Raw genomic sequence first — 20291 nt, forward strand, 5'->3', positions numbered from 1 at the left:
CATGAATTCATAAGGGAAGCAAGTAAAAAAACAAAGCTCCTTGCCCAAGGGAAGTGGGTAGGTAGAATTCTAGGAAGCTGCCTTAGTGTTTATTCATGGACAGAGAAATCGATGACTGAAGTCTAGTAATATGTATGACCAGGCGAACACCACAGATGGCCAGCTCAAAAACTGCACTAGCTGACCAAAACGTCCCACCAGACGAACAATCCCACCCCTAAGGAAGCAGTCAGTGCAGTAGTGAGGAGGACATTGCATGGAGCTAGAGAGGATGGTGTCTGAATGCTAGTGAGATGAATTACCTTATGGGTATGTGTCTTGTTGCTCTGTTCAGAGTTGACACACTCTAGCCCTTATGTGAAGGGCTGGTTCAGGCAGAGAACTACAGACAAGCTCAGAGATAAGTGCTCTCTACCAGCTGAGTTATTCAGCAGGCAGTGTTTGTCATTCGTCAAAGTCCCGTTTAAATAGCTTCAGTCACCCCATCAGGAAGTGGATACGATACCATGTGACCACTCCCACACACCAAATTGTGACCAGCAGTCAGCTGTAGCAGACTGTTTGCAAAGCACCCGTGGCTGGAAATGATTCGCTCAAACCAGTCGTTGAGCAATGAATGCACTCGCAGAAACTGGGAACGATTGACAGGAAACAAAGACCTAAATGAGACAGTGCAGGGAGAAATAACTGAGCTGGAAGGGTCATCCCCAGGACTGAGAGGCCAAGGTTGTCTCCTGTCTCTATTCAAAACTTGTCCCCATTGCGGAGACTGCCAACACGTTGCCCATTGGTGCTAATTAGTGCCAGGGGTAGTGTGGGTAATTGTCCAATAGGAACTAGACTGAGATCATATTTTATGTGGGCCACCAAATCACCCCCAAGTGATAATGAGTTGACCAGGCCTCAATTCAAACTGGTGACCTGTTAGGTTATAGATATTCAGGCCTATCTGTAAAGGCCTATACTCTAAGAATTTAGGTGCATTCTTATCACTTGGCTAGTTAGAGGTATAAAAGGAAGAATCAAAATCACTGTCTGCCAGTGTAAGGGCCTTCTCTTAGGGTATGTCTACACTACGAAATTAGGTCGAATTTATAGAAGTCGGTTTTTTAGAAATCGGTTTTATATATTCGAGTGTGTGTGTCCCCACAGAAAATGCTCTAAGTGCATTAAGTGCAGTAACTCGGCGGAGCGCTTCCACAGTACCGAGGCAAGCGTCGACTTCCGGAGCGTTGCACTGTGGGTAGCTATCCCACAGTTCCCGCAGTCTCCGCTGCCCATTGGAATTCTGGGTTGAGATCCCAATGCCTGATGGGGCTAAAACATTGTCGCGGGTGGTTCTGGGTACATATCGTCAGGCCCCCGTTCCCTCCCTCCCCCCGTGAAAGCAAGGGCAGACAATCATTTTGCGCCTTTTTTCCTGAGTTACCTGTGCAGACGCCATACCACGGCAAGCATGGAGCCCGCTCAGGTAACCGTCACCCTATGTCTCCTGGGTGCTGGCAGATGCGGTACGGCATTGCTACACAGTAGCAGCAACCCCTTGCCTTGTGGCAGCAGACGGTACAGTACGACTGGTAGCCGTCATCGTCATGTCTGAGGTGCTCCTGGTCGCCTCTGTGAGGTTGATCAGGAGCGCCTGGGCAGACATGGGCGCAGGGACTAAATTTGGAGTGACTTGAGCAGGTCATTCTCTTTAGTCCTGCAGTCAGTCCTATTGAACTGTCTTATGGTGAGCGGGCAGGCGATACGGACTGCTAGCAGTCGTACTGTACCATCTTCTGCCAGGCAGGCAAGAGATGAGGATTGCTAGCAGTCGTATTGTACCATCTTATGCCAGGCAGGCAAGAGATGAAGATGGCTAGCAGTTGTACTGTACCATCTTCTGCCGAGCAGCCATGACATGTGGATGGCATGCAGTCCTTCTGCACCGTCTGCTGCCAGCCAAAGATGTAAAAGATAGATGGAGTGGGTCAGAACAAGAAATAGACCAGATTTGTTTTGTACTCATTTGCCTCCTCCCCTGTCTAGATCACACTGCAGTCACTCACAGAGAAGGTGCAGCGAGGTAAATCTAGCCATGTATCAATCAGAGGCCAGGCTAACCTCCTTGTTCCAATAACAACGATAACTTAGGTGCACCATTTCTTATTGGAACCCTCCGTGCAGTCCTGCCTGAAATACTCCTTGATGTACAGGCACACCCTTTGTTGATTTTAGCTCCCTGAAGCCAACCCTGTAAGCCGTGTCGTCAGTCGCCCCTCCCTCCGTCAGAGCAACGGCAGACAATCGTTCCGCGCCTTTTTTCTGTGCGGACGCCATACCAAGGCAAGCATGGAGGCCGCTGAGCTCATTTTGGCAATTAGGAGCACATTAAACACCACACGCATTATCCAGCAGTATATGCAGCACCAGAACATGGCAACGCGATACCGGGCGAGGAGGCGACGTCAGCGCGGTCACGTGAGTGATCAGGACATGGACACAGATTTCTCTGAAAGCACGGGCCCTGACAATGCATGCATCATGGTGCTAATGGGGCAGGTTCATGCTGTGGAACGCCGATTCTGGGCTCGGGAAACAAGCACAGACTGGTGGGACCGCATAGTGTTGCAGGTCTGGGACGATTCCCAGTGGCTGCGAAACTTTCGCATGCGTAGGGGCACTTTCATGGAACTTTGTGACTTGCTTTCCCCTGCCCTGAAGCGCATGAATACCAAGATGAGAGCAGCCCTCACAGTTGAGAAGCGAGTGGCGATAGCCCTGTGGAAGCTTGCAACGCCAGACAGCTACCGGTCAGTTGGGAATCAATTTGGAGTGGGCAAATCTACTGTGGGGGCTGCTGTGATGCAAGTAGCCCACGCAATCAAAGATCTGCTGATGTCAAGGGTAGTGACCCTGGGAAATGTGCAGGTCATAGTGGATGGCTTTGCTGCAATGGGATTCCCTAACTGTGGTGGGGCTATAGACGGAACCCATATCCCTATCTTGGCACCGGAGCACCAAGCCGCCAAGTACATAAACCGCAAGGGGTACTTTTCGATAGTGCTGCAAGCTCTGGTGGATCACAAGGGACGTTTCACCAACATCAACGTGGGATGGCCGGGAAAGGTGCATGATGCTCGCATCTTCAGGAACTCTGGTCTGTTTCAAAAGCTGCAGGAAGGGACTTTATTCCCAGACCAGAAAATAACTGTTGGGGATGTTGAAATGCCTATATGTATCCTTGGGGACCCAGCCTACCCCTTAATGCCATGGCTCATGAAGCCGTACACAGGCAGCCTGGACAGTAGTCAGGAGCTGTTCAACTACAGGCTGAGCAAGTGCAGAATGGTGGTAGAATGTGCATTTGGACGTTTAAAGGCGCGCTGGCGCAGTTTACTGACTCGCTTAGACCTCAGCGAAACCAATATTCCCACTGTTATTACTGCTTGCTGTGTGCTCCACAATATCTGTAAGAGTAAGGGGGAGATGTTTATGGCGGGGTGGGAGGTTGAGGCAAATCGCCTGGCTGCTGGTTACGCGCAGCCAGACACCAGGGTGGTTAGAAGAGCAAAGGAGGACGCGGTACGCATCAGAGAAGCTTTGAAAACCAGTTTCATGACTGGCCAGGCTATGGTGTGAAAGTTCTGTTTGTTTCTCCTTGATGAAACCCCCCGCCCCTTGGTTCACTCTACTTCCCTATAAGCTAACCACCCGCCCCTCCTCCCTTCAATCACCGCTTGCAGAGGCAATAAAGTCATTGCTGCTTTACATTCATGCATTCGTTATTCATTCATCACACAAATAGGGAGATGACTACCAACGTATCCCAGGAGGGGTGGTGGAGGAGGGAAGGAAAATGCCACACAGCACTTTAAGCACAGCACTTTAAAAGTTTACAACTTTAAAATTTATTGAATGACAGCCTTCTTTTTTTTGGGCAATCCTCTGTGGTGGAGTGGCTGGTTGGCCGGAGGCCCCCCCACCGCGTTCTTGGGCGTCTGGGTGTGGAGGCTATGGAACTTGGGGAGGAGGGCGGTTGGTTACAGAGGGGCAGCAGTGGCAGTCTGTGCTCCAGCTGCCTTTGCTGCAGCTCAACCATACACTGGAGCATACTGGTTTGGTCCTGCAGCAGCCTCAGCATTGAATCCTGCCTCCTCTCATCACGCTGCCGCCACATTTGAGCTTCAGCCATGTCTTCAGCCCGCCACTTACTCTCTTCAGCCCGCCACCTCTCCTCCCGGTCATTTTGTGCTTTCCTGCACTCTGACATTATTTGCCTCCACGCATTCGTCTGTGCTCTGTCAGTGTGGGAGGACAGCATGAGCTCGGAGAACATTTCATCGCGAGTGCGTTTTTTTTTCTTTCTAAGCTTCACTAGCCTCTGGGAAGGAGAAGATCCTGTGATCATTGAAACACATGCAGCTGGTGGAGAAAAAAAAAGGGACAGCGGTATTTAAAAAGACACATTTTATAAAACAGTCGCTACACTCTTTCAGGGTAAACCTTGCTGTTAACATTACATACATAGCACATGTGCTTTCGTTACAAGGTCGCATTTTGCCTCCTCCCACCGCGTGACTACCCCCTCAACCTTCCCCCCTCCCTGTGGCTAACAGCGGGGAACATTTCTGTTTAGCCACAGGCAAACAGCCCAGCAGGAATGGGCTCCTCTGAGTGTCCCCTGAAGAAAAGCACTCTATTTCAACCAGGTGACCATGAATTATATCTCACTCTCCTGAGGATAACACAGAGAGATAAAGAACGGATTTTGGTTGAATGCCAGCAAACATACACTGCAATGCTTTGTTCTACAGTGATTCCCGAGTACGTGTTACTGGCCTGGAGTGGTAAAGTATCCTACCATGAAGGACGAAATAAGGCTGCCCTCCCCAGAAACCTTTTGCAAAGGCTTTAGGACTACATCTAGGAGAACCGCAAATGCCAGGGCAAAGTAATCCTTTCACGTGCTTGCTTTTAAACCATGTATAGCATTTTAAAAGGTACACTCACCAGAGGTCCCTTCTCCGCCTGCTGGGTCCAGGAGGCAGCCTTGGGAGGGTTCGGGGGGTACTGGCTCCAGGTCTAGGGTGAGAAACAGTTCCTGGCTGTCGGGAAAACCGGTTTCTCCGCTTGCTTGCTGTGAGCTATCTACAACCTCCTCATCATCATCATCTTCTTCGTCCCCAAAACTACTTCCGTACTGCCTCCATCTCCATTGAAGGAGTCAAACAACACCGCTGGGGTAGTGGTGGCTGAACCCCCTAAAATGGCATGCAGCTCATCATAGAAGCGGCATGTTTGGGGCTCTGACCCAGAGCGGCTGTTCGCCTCTCTGGTTTTCTGGTAGGCTTGCCTCAGCTCCTTCAGTTTCACGTGGCACTGCTTCGGGTCCCTGTTATGGCCTCTGTCCTTCATGCCCTGGGAGATTTTCACAAAGGTTTTGGCATTTCGAAAACTGGAACGGAGTTCTGATAGCACAGATTCCTCTCCCCAAACAGCGATCAGATCCCGTACCTCCCGTTCGGTCCATGCTGGAGCTCTTTTGCGATTCTGGGACTCCATCATGGTCACCTCTGCTGATGAGCTCTGCATGGTCACCTGCAGCTTGCCACGCTGGCCAAACAGGAAATGAGATTCAAAAGTTCGCGGTTCTTTTCCTGTCTACCTGGCCAGTGCATCTGAGTTGAGAGTGCTGTCCAGAGCGGTCAGAATGGAGCACTCTGGGATAGTTCCCGGAGGCCAATACTGTCAAATTGTGTCCACAGTACCCCAAATTCGAGCCGGCAAGGCCGATTTAAGCACTAATCCACTTGTCAGGGGTGGAGTAAGGAAATCGATTTTAAGAGCCCTTTAAGTCGAAATAAAGGGCTTCATTGTGTGGACGGGTGCAGGTTTAAATCGATTTAACGCTGCTAAATTCGACCTAAAGTCCTAGTGTAGACCAGGGCTTACTGTGACAGTCTGAGGCCCTGTTCTTAGGCTAAGGCCTTTGGCTAAGCAACAGAGGCAGCCATAAGCTGGGAAGCGACGGGTCACCTCCTCATATCCCAAACTAGTCACATTGAAATAAGGTGCTATTGGGCTGTTAGGAATACAGTCCTGTCCTGAGAATGCCTATCGCCTCCAGAGAAAGGGAAGTGCCTAGAAGATGTAAAAGGAAACTTAGTTTGATAACATCCTGTCTGGCAAGAACTCACTTATCAATAGCTGGGATGTGAAATCCTCACTTCTGTATTGTTTTGTCATTATAGTTCCCACTTTGCCATTGTTTGTCTGTATAATCTCTGTCTGGTTCTGTGATTGTTTCTGTCTGCTGTATAATTAATTTTGCTGGGTATAAACTAATTAAGGTAGTGGGATATAATTGGTTAAATAATCATGTTACAATATGTTAGGATTGGTTAGTTAAATTTCAGGAAAATGATTGGTTAAGGTATAGCTAAGCAGAACTCAAGTTTTACTACATAGTCTGCAGTCAGTCAGGAAGTGGGTGGGGGTGTGTCGGGGGGGGAAATGGAAACAGGGAATGGGGGTGGGGACATTGGAATCATGTTTTGCTAAAGGGGGAAATGGGAACAGGGACACAGGTAAGCCTCTGTGGTGTCAGAGCTGGGAAGGGGGACACTAAGGAAGGAAACTGGAATCATGCTTGCTGGAAGTTCATCCCAATAAAAATCAAATTGTTTGCACCTTTGGACTTCGGGTATTGTTGCTCTCTGTTCATGCGAGAAGGACCAGGGAAGTAAGTGGGTGAAGGAATAAGCCCCCTAACATGACCGAGTGGAGAACAGCCCCAGAAATTCTAATCCTGTCAGCAAAACCAGCTGGCCATGGTCTAGCCATTTATGTTTAATTTGCAGTCACCGCAGCTCCCTTGCACGAGGATGTGGAGAAGAAGAAGGCGCTGCTGCTGGAGGATCAGAAGAGTGAGATTGCGAGGCTCCTGCAAGGACATCAGGAGGAAACGGAGAGGCTGAAGGAAGCCCACCAGGCAGAGACCCAGAGACTGACCCAAGACATTAAAATCCAGGTTGGGTCAAAGTGGCTTCCCCACCCCAGGAGTGTCTGTGTAGTGTCCCAGCACAGTCACCTCAGTTCTGGGCATTCATGCTTCTGCTTACTGACATTCGAACTGCACCACTATTATTGGTTCAGAGCTAGGCAGTAGTATACAGCAGGACCTTGATGACCTGATGGTCTCCAAAGACACCAGACAGCATGAGATCCTTTGGTGGTCAGCTAGCAGGCTTTGACATTCCCCTTTCAGCCCTGATCTCACATTCAGAGCCAGCTGGCCTGCTCCCCCAGTTATAGACACCTGTCTGCCTTCCCCAGGGTTAGCAGACTCCGTATGGTTGGTTAGTGTCCTCAGATTTCACCTCTAGACACCTAAGGCCATGAGTAAGGCTACAGTTTTGTCATGAAGGTCACGGAAATCGTGAATTTGAATAAAGTCCATGAAATCTCAGAAATGGCTGTAAAAACACATTTGACCTGGTGCACTGGGGTCACGGCATTATTCAGGTTTGGCCCCTCCAGCCCCACCTATGGCGGGGTAGACAGACCCAACCTGAGAGGGGCTGTGACCCATTCCCCAGCTCGGAATGCCCAGAGCAGGAGGCTGTGCCTAATCTCACCTGCTGCAAGGTGAGCTCGCTCTCCAACTTCTCCCCCTTCTCTGACTTGTTTTTTCCCCCCGGCACTCTGTTGTGAAATTTACGTGCCAAAATCATAGCCTTAGCTGTGAGTGAAACTGAGCTCAGTGGTTCACTCCTCCTTGTCCCCCTTTTACTGATACCACAGAGCTCAGCAAAAAGGGCAGTTGTCCAGGAAATCCTGGAAAAGTCCAGGGTGTTGCAGGTCAGCTGTCCTAGCAGAGCTGTGTGTGATGCTCTCCCCCTCCCTTCCCCCCCACATATTGTTGCCAGTGATATTAACCCCTCACTGTCATAAGTACCAAAGTTAAATTAATTCATAAAAATAGCACCAGGAAACTGGATCTGCCGCCCAGGAGATAAATAGGAGACTGCACAGGCAGGTACACTTCAATTTCTCTGAATTCCCCAGATACTTAGGGCTTGTTGTTCACTTTGTTTCTAGGTGGAAAAGGAAAGAGATTTAGAGCTTAAAAAGCAGCTCTCAGAGCAGTTCGACACACTGAAGAGAGAGCATGAAGAGAACCTCCGAGGTAAGGCCCGAGTCTCTCCTTTGCTAGGCGCTGGCTTCCCTCTATGCCACCACCGCTATGGTTTAAACTTCTCACAGGGCTGTTCTTGCATCTCTTCTCCTCTCCAGCCTCCGTGGCTCTCTTGAGCAGAGGCTGATCACTCCTGTAATGAATATTCAGCATTGTCATTAGATGTTATGTGTCCGAGAGATCTGCCCATGTTTTGACTGGCCCCGTTGGCAATCACCTACCATGCCCTCTGGATTACCGTACTGTCCCCTGTCATGCTCTCAGAGGTGCGATGGTGCTCGCTTACTGTCCTGTGGCCTGCACCTCTTCAAGCCAAGAGGGAGGGTACCCTAGGAAGGGCATGGAGAAATGCTGGCAGGAGGTATTACTCTGTAGTTCATTAGCTAGCATGGAGCGTTTGTAGAAACCCAGCCCAACGTTTGGAAAATTGACCCCACTGAGGTATTACACTTGCAATGCCAGTGCCTCTGAAATAAACCTAAAATGCTTCAAAAAAGAGACCCCTTCCATCGGAGCAGGAGGCGTCCCAGGGAGCTTGTGGGCTGGTAGCGTTTACACTGCAGCCAACAACGCGAGATCTGCTCACCCAGTCTCAGCAGTAAGGCTGGGAATGGTGATGGGGTCATTCCCTCTCTTTCTCCTTTCGCTACGGCTGGCATACTGCCTCTCTCCTTAGCGTGGCAATCACTTAGCTAGTAGCCCTGTGGCTTTAGCTGAGCGAGTCCTCCAGGGAGCTCCCAGCTGCAAGGCTGCTCCAAGAAACTGCATTTCCTCTGTTTACAGTCCCAAGCCTCTGCTGACTCTTAGCCCAGAGTAACTCTGGTCCCCCCTGTGGCAGGGCCATCTACTGCCATTCTGTGCAGGTAAGGGGCTTGGGCAGGGCTTGCTTTCCTGTCTTTTGACACTGTCTCCTGCTTTTGACACTGATTTTATGTTTCCCTTGCAGAACTCCAGAGGGTCCATGACCAGGAGACGATGCTCTTAAGGGAATCCTACCAAAGGTCCCAGTCTTCCTTACAGGTGCTGGTCCCCTTGCTTTGGCTTGCTGAGAAATTCCCTGTGGAGCAGAGCTCTCCAGATTCAGTGCACAGGTCTGAGGGCACTGGGGGAAGCTTCCAAGGGACCTGCCTGAACTACCCCTGAGGCAAAACAGCACTGGCTGCCCCTTACTTTTCATGAGAGCCAAATTGAGAAAGCAAAGGTTGTTCGAGCTGCTCGGAGTCCACCACCCTTGGGTAATCCAGGCTGGCTGTTTGTGGGAATGACTGGCTCACCTGAGTCCAGAGGGGCCTCTCACAAAGTGAGCGTGCCTTAATTTTGCAGCAGTCAAAGAGAGATTTAAATCGAAATGGCCACCTGGGCTTTCAGTTCCAAAGTATAAAACAGTCCTTCACTGGCTCAATCAAAAAAGTGCAGAGTTCCCTGCAGCCCCAGCACCTTCTTCGCCCTCGCCTCCACGTGCCAGTCCTAGCAGCCAGCCGGGCGCTCCCCTGTTCCTGCCCTGCTCTGTCCAGGGTGCTAGCTTCCCTCCACCTGCAAGGCACCCAGTCCTCCCTCCTTGAGTTGCAGGGAGTCAGGGACCCTGCTCACAGTCCCTCTCCTATTGGCTGCTTCCAGCGTAGCCTCCCGAGAGCTTATTAACCCCTTGCATGCCAGTGTGGGGCAGACACGCCATCACACCACTACTGACACGGGACAGGTGGCTTGCGTTTGGAATGGCTCCATGTTGTTAATGGCGCTCAGAGCTCAGGTTTTGGTTGGGGCACATCTCTGCTGGCAGGCAAGCCTGTAGCCTGAACACTCCAGACGTGAAACGGGTGCGAACAAGCTGCCTAACTGCCTTACTGTGGCTCATAGCAGAAGTGGCAGAGTCAGGGAGTCTGTTCTTATACGAGCAACCCAGGAAGTGCTGATTATAAAGAGATCTCTCCCATGGTTACCGATTGACCCATTGTAACCAAGGAAGCCAGGATGGCAGAAGGCATTACAGTGGGAACTGCTCCCTGCTGCCATTAAATACTGTATTAGGGAATTGCTGCATGGGGCTTCGTTAGTCATTGTGAAATGTCTTGCCATTTGACTCCTGCCACCTCCGTACAATGCAGTAGGTCATTTTCTTTCCTTATATGAACAGTGCCCCTGCTGGAGGGGAGGTCATAAAACAGGACTCATAATCACATCCCTCTTCCTTTCTCTTCTGCCCTAGGAGATGATTGACAGGTTGAATTCCCAGCTGAAATCCTTCCAGGAGAAAATGAAACGGGTGGAGGAATCAATCTTGAGCAGAGACTATAAGAAACATATTCAGGTGCAGGAAATAAGTGAACTGTGGCGTCCTGGGAGGATATTTCTTTAACCCATCATTTGCCAGGGTCTCCGAGCAAGCCTGTTAGATTCACAGTAGTGGCAATGGACAGCTCAAACTTACAGAGTCATAGAAGCATCTGTATGCTATAAATGCTTTGTCACCAAAATAAAAGCCAAAGAGAGGCCTCCCTGGAAAACTCCCCATCACTGGATCTGGAGAGGGTAGTGTTCATGGTGCCTGGTAAACCTGTAGTACGGTTGAAGTAAGCAAAGGGATAGGAAGTAGATCATAAGAAAATTAAGGGTACATATTCTGTGCATTATAAAGGTAGTTCAAGCTCCTTGCACTCAGGTGGCTAATGCAAATGCCGTAAAGACATGCATGTAGGCACTGAATGAACACTAGTAAGCACATTTTGGGGGGTAAGAATCCTATCAACCCAGGACTGAGAACACATGCCTACTAACGGTCATCATCTTTGGCTCACCTCCGTTGGAATGAAGAACCAAACCAGAACCATGCATTAGCCCGCCCCCAACCTCTCCAGTCAGTGGGGGACTCATGCATTTTCTTTCTCCCCTTCTAGGATTATGGGAGCCCCAGCCAGTTCTGGGAGCAAGAACTGGAGAGTCTGCATTTTGTCATAGAGATGAAGAACGAACGCATCCATGACCTGGACAAGAAGCTGCTGAACTTGGAAACAGTGGTGGGTTTGATGTTCTTCTTCCAAAAAGTCCATGGACTCCTTTCCAGGGGCAGAGATGGAAAAGCACAGTCTACAGGAGAGCGCGCCACCTACCTGAATGCAAACAGCGTTCTCCAGGCGCATTCCCCTCTGGCTCACCTGCTACCTGTGGGCAGCTCTATGTCCTGGCTGGCCTCTCAGCCGAGCTAGCGTGTAGGACGCGGACACAGTGAGGGCAGCCAGCAGATGGAGGGCTGCACTAATTGGACCAGGCTGCTACAGTGCTGGGTGTTTGCTGGCATACACAGCAGGTTGCTGCTATGCATCACTAACCTCGCATAGAGGCAACTTTTGTCAGTAACCATCAATGTTCTGACGTTGGCCCTTAGGCAGGACCTCATGAACCAGCATAGGGGATCGTCTTTTGCCAAATTCATATCACTTCTGACCCTTGACCTCTCCTTTGAATCCTCCCTTCCCCAACCCTTCTGGGATGTCACAGATGGAGAAGAACCTGCTTCTGGAGGAGAAAGTGAAAACCCTTCAGCAGGAGAATGAGGATCTGCACGTTCGGACACAGAACCACTTGACAATGACAAGGTAACATGTGTAGCGTAGTGCAGTACAACCTACCTGCTGCCATTGTCAGAGCTCACGGGAGCTGAGCGCTGGGCTAGGTATGAATTGCACTCAAGAGAGGCTGTTTTCTGAATGCAAGGCTGATAACTAGATGCTGGGACAGGACACAAACAGCAGGTATGATGGCATCAAAGCGAGCACAGAGGCTGCAGGTCAGGGGGAGATAGCTGAGAAGAGCTATGAGAGTAGGGGTGCCGCATGATAGGGCTGAGGTGCACTAGCCAGGCCTCCTGTGGGTACGTGACTTTACACGGCACTGACCTAGTTCGGGTGAATATGTGGGGTGTATGTGCATTCACGAACTTGGGCGTGCATTGCACCCATCTGGCTCTGGTGAGAGTGTATGTGTGAGGCAGACCATGACCTGGCACAGCACCATCCCCTTTTCAAGCCCATTTCATGTCCCCACTGCCCTGGCCTCCTTTGGCAGTGATCAGAACAGCTGGCAGGGCCCTGATCGCCATCTCACTCCGGGATTCTTACCGGCTCAGCTTCGTCACCTGCTGTTTCTTTGCAGGCAACTGTCTGACGAGCTCCTGGTGGTTCGGGAGGCCCTGGACAAGGAGTCCCAGCTGCGGGAGCAGGCGCACCGGGAGAAGGAAGAGCTGCTGTACAGGGTCCTGAATGGTGCCTCCTCCTCTACCTTCCCCATCCCCTCCAGTGAGGTGCCGCTCATTGCCACGTAGTGCTCTGGGAAGTGGCGACGGAGGCTGCTGGGATGAGGAAGCAAGCGAGGGGCACCAGAGACTCTTCCACCCCTCGTTTTAGCGCTTCCTTTATTGCACAGGTCCAAAGCTGCTGTCATGGGGACTCTGTCCAGTAGAAGGGGAGCTCCTCAGACTTCCAACCCTGGGACGGCCTCCCTCTAAGGGGACAGTGCAGTATTTCTTGGAACCTTTTCAATGTGCTTTTAACCCTCCTGTGTGTCCCCCTGCCTGACTCTGAACATGGGGGAGCTTACGAGACACCCCAGAACCTAGACACATGTGGTGTGAGGTATCCTGGCTGCCCCTGGCTTCACATCTCAATCAGTAGCTGTGATTACAAGGGGAACAAGCTAGCAAAGCTAAGGAGCTCTCCGGTGCGTTCAGGAAGGAGAGGCCTGTTTCACGCACTGGTTTGCCCAGGTGAAGCTGAACCGGAGCCCTGCATCTGAACAACCTCAGCTTTTGGGGAAGTTTGGATCAGGCTCCGGGGCTGAAGTTCGCAGCTCGGGTCCATCTCTAACCAGAAACAAAGTGAAGGATGCTCATCTCAGATGGAGCTGTTTAAAACAGCAACTAGCTGAGTCCAGCATCAGCCACGGGTGGCTTTATGGTGTACACTGGCAGGCAGCGACCCCTCTCTCTCTGGTATTCTTCAAGAACAACCCCACAAGGAAAGTTTGAGAGTCTTGGAGCTGGAACATGCTGCTCTGTGTGACCCAGGCTCAGGGCTGGCACTGGCTTCCAGAAGACTGTGCCTGCTGCTGGCCAAGAAGCAATACCAGCTTCAGAAGAAGCAGCAAGCCTGCTGTTCCCAGCTGGAGAAACGGCCCCGATGGCCCGTAGCAGCCACCCGAAGTGGTGCCCGAGGTGGCAAACAGGGGGGAATGTCTGCTGGGCCAAGTGAGGATGGGGAAAGGTAACACAGTGAGCGAGAGGTGGACAGAGCTTGTCTCTCCCTGGTGCGCTCACTGCTCAGGCTTTCTGGGAGCAGATGGTTCCAGCTCCATAGGGTTGCCCACGCACCCCCTGTCCCTGGAAACCACCTGGCAGTGGCAACCAGAGCTGGACCAATGAGCGCCTTCAGCAGGAGTTTGGGGAGCAGCAGACGGGAAGATGGACAGCTGCATGCCCCTGTCTCAGAAATCCCAGACCTGCCTGCAGATGGAACATGTGGTCCAGTAACACCTCTGGGGAGGAGATGGGGTGCCTAGAGCTCCTGGTGCCCAATGACTAGGTTACATGGGCCCATGGAGGGTGACTGGAAAGTTTGCTCCTGTGAGCGGGGCTGCTTGTCTAGTCCCGCTGAGCTCCCAGTACTTTCCTGAACCCTGTGCTGGGCTCACCCTGGCCAGACCCCTTGTCTCCTGCCGTGCTGGTCCTTTCTGGTTCCCAGCTCCATAGTGAACCTTCCTTGGGGCTGCTGCAGTGAGAATCACCATCTCCTGTAGCCTTCGCCTTTTGATTGTCCATGGCCCTGGTGGCTTTCCCTGACAGACTCGGCTTCTCTTCCAGGTCCCATGCCCTCCTTCCTGTTGGCTTCTTGCCAGAGTTCAGCCCACGGCCTGCCAAGTTCTCTCTTGCTTTTGTTTCAGAGCACTGCCTCCCAGGGCTTCCCTCCCTGGAATCTCCCCTTCTTTGGGTCTGCCACAGGTGCCTGTCCCCTTCTGCAGCTCCTCTTCACAGTCTTCCAAGCTTCAGTCCAAATCCCCCTTAGATTTTGCTGTCACTGCCTTCTGCTTCCTCCTGGCTCAGGACAATAGTCCTATTGCCCCAGGCTTCCTCCTGGGCCAGCCCCTTCTAGTTCTGGCTCTAGCCTCCTCTCTGCCCTTAGCCCAAGAGAGAACAGTCCTGGATCTACCTCTCTCCTGGGTCTCCTCCCTGGCCTTTCTTTCTGCTGTGCTCCTTCCCTTATGAAGGCCCACCTCCAGTTACACTTAACACTGCTCCAGGTGCCACCCAGTGGCCTAACGGGTCTCAGGCTGGGTTAACCAAGCTGGAGGTTTATACGCCATCACAGGGCCTGATCTCCTCTTACACTAAGGCTCCTTTACACCGCTCTGGCAGGGCAAAAGGGCCAGAAAGAGGGCACAAATGTAATTTATTCCCCCTTTAAGACCCCTTTCCTCTTGCCAGTGTGGTGTCAGGGAGCCTGTTTGTAAATAAGACTCTGGCCCCTTGATGTCATATCAGATTTGTTCTGTACAATAAGCCCCTGATGCCTCCGGTCATTTGCAAAGCATTGTCCACTGCACTCTAGACTCACCCCCTCGCTCTCTGATAGCTACAGGACACCTCCTGGAAAAGAACATTTGTTCCTTGCGAGCTCACCTGCTCCTGCTGTTTACTCCCCACATGAACCTTTAATCCTCCCCACCGTCGCTATGGAAATGACGGTGACCCTGGAAGAACACATGATGGCTGCAAACAAGCAGCTGTGCACTCTGAAAACCCCACGCTCACTTCACACTGGAGTCACTGGTAACACAAAGCACCAGGCATCTTGTCAGCTGGGTCCCATACACCACTGAACTCTGAAAATTCTCTGCCAATGAACAGTGCTGCTTCTGGCTCCATTGTCCTGTTTGTCAAGTGGAAAGAGTTTTTTCTCACGCAACCTGACTGCCAGGCTGGGCAGACCCACCCGTCGGCCTGGCCGTGATTCACCTGGGAGAATGGCTGTTTCTTTGGTGAGAGTTTGGCCGACGCTGAAATCTTGTCATTTGTGTGCTAGCAGGCAGCACTTGGAGAGTCACAAGATCCCGTTCAGCCCCCTAAGAAACCTGGGCAATTTGCTTCAGGTGAAAATTGGCCATTTTCCCAAAGAAGGGTCACCATTTTCACAGTGAAATGAGGCCTTTCTGTGTCTGGGAGCCGCCTGTTTCCATGGGTGTGGGAAATTCAAGATCGTTCCCACCCTTCCCTGCCCCTTCTCTTCCTCGTTATCTTTCCATTTTCTCATTCTCTTCTGTGCCTCTTTCCTTTATAAACCTCAGGCCCCAGGAGAGATTTTTAGACATTGCACAAAAATGCTCCAGATCACTGACACCACAACTAACAAGCAGTTCTCCTCGACCATCTTTGAGAGCAAATGGGGCGGGGGGAAGCTGTGTCTAGAATGTGAACTGCAACAGGGTCAATCCTCGCTGAGAGCCGAGTGTCTGCACAGTGCCTATGTTGGCACAACGGGGCTGGGGAGAAACCAGTCTGTTCTGCTCTGCATAGCTCAGTCTATGAGAGGAGTAGACAAGATCCCCTGAAGATGTCTCAAACCTTTGACAGTCTTTCTAGAACCCCCACAAGCCCGGGGGCCTGAGTGAAGGGAACTTAGCAGGGCTCTTGAGAACAATGGAGAAGTCATTGCTCACTCAGTACTGACTAATTACAACTCCCCGGCTTCCCCATCCTGTACCTTTCCTTGCGGCCCCATTTCTTACAAAGCCCAGGGCACTCTGAGTGGCACTCTAGGGTTGGCCTAGAAAGAGACTGTACATAGCAGCAGACAGGAGCAGCTCTGGTGGGCTCCATTCTCCTTTCGCCTACACTGACGTGACATGAGCAACTGCCTTAGAGTTACACCAGCCTAAGGGAGCGCTGAAGTAGGCTTAAGAACTAGGTAGAGATGCACCTGTCTAGGAGCTCAGACTAGGCCACCACAGTGGTCCCTTCTGGCCTTGAAGTCTACAAATCTTGGCTCTGAGAAGCACGACGGTCATAGGATGCATCACGACAACGTGGCCCCCTGAATTGTGTGCTCCTACTTCCCTCGCCGAGGGCTCAGAGCCCTGAGACTCTCCCAGGGCCTGTCTTAGCTGAGGAACCAGCCGTTAGCAAAGTCTGCGCTGGTGGCAGTGAGTTAATCCACACGCCGCGGACTTAGAACTTGAACCGTGTTTGGGTGCCACCCTACAACTTGCTCAGAGTACAGTGGCCGGGAAGAGAACACCTGGGCCTGCGCTCTGCTAGGGATGGTGCTCTGTCCAGTCGTCACAGGGCATGGCATCCATCTTAAGACTTGGCTGCTGTCCTCTTGCCACAGAGATACCAGCTCCAGCTCCTGCTGTGGAAGCCGAACAGAGGCTGCTAACTTTGGGGTATCTGTTACTCCTCTAGGGGTGGCTTCTTTCTAAGTCCCCGTTGTGTTTGTAGTGGTATGTGTAAAGCCAGCCCCGTCGCTGGCTGTCTTCTCTTTCCTTCCCCCCTCCTCCGTGCCCTAATGTGCCCACGCAGACAGGTAAATCAGGGTGAGAGGAGACGGCGGCCCAGTGTGGCGTGGCTGGGGAGCTGACGCGCACTAATTGGATGCACGCAAGCACTTTCCACTGGGCGTGCGAATGCTTTCAGGAGAGACCAAGAGGAGCGTTAGCTAGTGCCACAGACTGCCCCTGAGCTTTGCACCAGGAGCGTGGAGCCGTGCGTGCGTGTGTGTGAAACAGACCTGTGTGCTAAAGGCTGTAACAATACAGTTCTGGAAGGGGAAGATACCCAAAAAATGAAATGTCAGTATTTTCCAGGTGGCGGCGTGTGCCTTTCCTTGGCTCATGGCACGGATTGCTTCAGCAGCTCCTTCGGGGGGTTGCAATGGGACGGTGTCGACGGTTGTGTCTTGATGTCGCCCCCCTTGGGGTCAGGGCAGGCAGCTACTCACCTCATAGATCGTTCCCTGGGCAGCAGCAGTCCTATGGCCTGGCCCTCTGGCTGCACCCCTTACAGTCCACCCTTTTCCCGGGGTATAAAACAGTCCAGACAAAAAAGAAAGTAGTTCCAGGGCCCCTGGCCCCTCCCGCACACAAAGGAGGGAAGCGGTCTCTCCGGCTCCGGACGAAACGCTGGCCCCCCACCCTCCGCGTGGCTAAAGGCCAAGGCTTTTCAACAAAAGAAACAAACCGGCCCATCTTCTCCCCTCAGGTTGGCGGCGCTCCCAAGCTGCTCCTCAGCTGCTCCTCAGCATGTGAGCCAGGGCCCTGGTCCCAGAGCTCGAGCTGGGCTGGGTCTCAGGAGGGCCCAGCCCCAGGGCTGACAAGCCGCACAGGTGCGGCCGGTTGGGGCTGATCGTGACCACAGGAGTTCTTTAGCCTTTTCTTGACTGCTGGGAGGGTTATAACTAGCTGCCCCACCACAGATGGGGTGCAGAGAACCTGCCCTGTGTTTGGGAGGGAGGCCGTTAAACCGTCGTCCCAGAACAGAGGAGAAGCTGCAGAACCCAGCCTGCACCCTCCCTGAAACTGGGAGAGAGGGGAAGACGCCAGCTACCAAGACCTTACGATACGGGGAGACTGGCTGCAAGGGTCCCTTTCCGGTGTTGTGTATAAGTGCGGTCGGTGAGAAGCCCTTTCCTGTATGAGAACAGAGCTCAGATTCCCGCTGTGAGTCACCCGTGCCTTGCCTACGCTACAATGTATGCGGTGCAAGCATGGGCCCTTTGGAAGCAGAGGGTGTTTCAGGGCTGGCCTGTGTTTTTCTCTTTAGCTGCCCCAGAGATCCCATTGGAGCTGGCTGAAGTTTTTCTAGTGCTCACATTCAGATGGGAGGGGAAGGGATCCTGGGTGGGATTCTCCCTGGAGCAGAGGTCAGTGTGGACTCGTGTTCCTAATGCACTTAGTACTGCAGAAATTCCCACCCTCCGCCAGCATCCTGGGTGGGCTTGGATGGCCCCGAGGGCCACCTCCCCGCAGAAAGGAGCTGTTGAGTGTCAGGTCTGTGGCTAGCACACAGATCTCCATAGGAAGCACCCCCACAATTTGCTTTCCTTGTCAGCGGTCTTGGCAGAGAAGCCAAAGACTGACTGAGCTACCGTCTTACCCATCTCCTGCCCTTCCCTGTTAGGACAGAGACACACAGGCAGCTCAGTGTGTGTGGGTGGGGGGGGGCAACGAGAGTTCGCACCCATTGTTTTCTAGCTACAGATCTGGCCCCCATCATGACAGTATGTTAGCCCCTCGAGCACTGGTGAAATTATCCCAGGTGGGAGGGGGACTACAGTTTTATCCCCATTGTACAGATGGGGAACTGCAGCACTGAGGCTAAGGATGTTCGGAAGAACGCAGCAGGTTGGGAGTCTATGGGGTGCTGAAAGCTTGAAAACCTGGCCACCGGTGTTGCAATGGGAGCTTCTGGCTGCTGAGCACTTTAGAAACTCTGCCCCTTATCGACCCACCTAAAAGACACCCCTTATTCCCCAATCAAAGTAAACCCTGAAATGAAGCAGCCTAAATAAACCCCACTACAGAGAGAAATTAACCCTTGTTTTTAAAAAATCCTTCCTGCAAGCAGTTGACAGAGATGCCAAGAAGTTCATGCGAGCCTTTCTGTTGCCACTGATTGTACATGGAAGGAACTGAGAGCACATGGGGATGGGCAGAACGAACCCCCGAGATAGAATAGGGAGCTGAGCTCTTTGGAAAACCTGGCCCTCCATGACTTTGCCAAGGGCATCAGTGGCAGAGTTGGGAACCAAATCCTGATCTCCTGAGTCCTATGCCATTGTGCTAACCACAAGAACCTACCCCAGTTCCGCAGAGACCCTGAGAACGTGGCTCCCCAGAGCTGTCAATCAGGCAATTGTCACTTGCACTAAACTCATTTTAAAAGGAAACAGCTTCCACAGAGAGAAGTCTCAGCTCCTTGTGGGCCAGGAGACAGGAAAGTATGGGCAGGGGCGGAAAGGCAGCTTGAGTCCTGCTGTTGCGGCTGTCACAGCCATGGAAAGACTCTGCTGGGCATCCAGCACTGACCCTCAGGACAGCAGCACTCACATGCATCGGGGCAACATGAGTGACCCCATCCACAGGAGAGTTGGCTGGAAGAGCAAACCTTCACAGAGGCTGCCTCTGCTGGTCTCTGACCAAGAGGATCTCTGGAGTCTGGCCAGCCGTTCTGTCATGCCTCCAGCTCTCCCCAATGCCTGGGACCAATTAGGCTGCGGGGTGTTCTGCACAGCTCACTCGTTCTCTCCCACATTGGTATTTTGCTAATATCTTTTCAGCCTGCTCGGTCAGGAAGGAGTCAGGGGAGGTAGGGGGAGACGAGGCCTTCAGCCATCAGTCATTCTCAGGGGTGGCAGATGACAGAACAAGGAGCAGTGGTCTCAAGTTGCAGTGGGGGAGGTCTAGGTTGGATATTAGGAAACATTATTTCACTAGGAGGGTGGTGAAGCACTGGAATGGGTTACCTAGGGAGGTGGTGGAATCTCCATCCTTAGAGGCTTTTAAGGTCAGGCTTGACAAAGCCCTGGCTGGGATGATTTAGTTGGGGTTGGTCCTGCTTTGAGCAGGGGGTTGGACTGGATGACCTCTGAGGTCTCTTCCAACCCTAATCTTCTATGATACATTTCTCTGGCCTGATATAAAAGGGGGTATTTGTCACCTCCTGGAGGTACAATCCTTAGTGTAAGAATTGCAGGCAGGGCCCCTACTGGGTGTTAAAAACAGATGTAGGCAATAAGATAGGGTGTATTTCTATATCATGGCTGTCCCCCCTTGGGCTGTCCCCGTGAAATGGTTCCACGAGGGAGGGCAGCGTGACTGGTGCCATGTTAGAATTAAAGTTTATGGCTGCTAGGAAATACATACGATGGTCCCTGTTCAGGACTGCACATGGGAAAGCATGCTCCTGTGTGGGTACCCGCGTGCTCTGCACATATACATGCATGCACAGGGGTGTACATGCACATGGAGGCATGTGCCTATACAGATGTGTAGGCGAGCACACATAAATGCATGCACAAACACATGCACAGCTGAATAGGCGGACACACACACGCACACATACTCT

At 52.0% G+C, this 20291-nt stretch overlaps 1 protein-coding gene across 1 annotated transcript in view; it reads left to right on the forward strand.

The window, feature by feature from the left end:
• The window catches only part of CCDC69 (coiled-coil domain containing 69), a 30653-nt gene extending 13542 nt beyond the window's left edge, over window positions 1-17111 (forward strand). The window contains exons 3-9 of the mRNA XM_073355306.1: window positions 6846-7015; window positions 8086-8173; window positions 9129-9202; window positions 10389-10490; window positions 11077-11196; window positions 11678-11775; window positions 12332-17111. Of these exons, the coding sequence (XP_073211407.1) occupies window positions 6846-7015; window positions 8086-8173; window positions 9129-9202; window positions 10389-10490; window positions 11077-11196; window positions 11678-11775; window positions 12332-12500 (821 nt within the window). The 3' untranslated portion in view covers window positions 12501-17111. The remainder of the gene's footprint in view (window positions 1-6845; window positions 7016-8085; window positions 8174-9128; window positions 9203-10388; window positions 10491-11076; window positions 11197-11677; window positions 11776-12331) is intronic.
• The last annotated feature ends 3180 nt before the right edge of the window (window positions 17112-20291 follow it).

The sequence above is a fragment of the Lepidochelys kempii genome, chromosome 8, assembly GCF_965140265.1.
Source record: "Lepidochelys kempii isolate rLepKem1 chromosome 8, rLepKem1.hap2, whole genome shotgun sequence".
Lineage (NCBI taxonomy): Eukaryota > Metazoa > Chordata > Testudines > Cheloniidae > Lepidochelys > Lepidochelys kempii.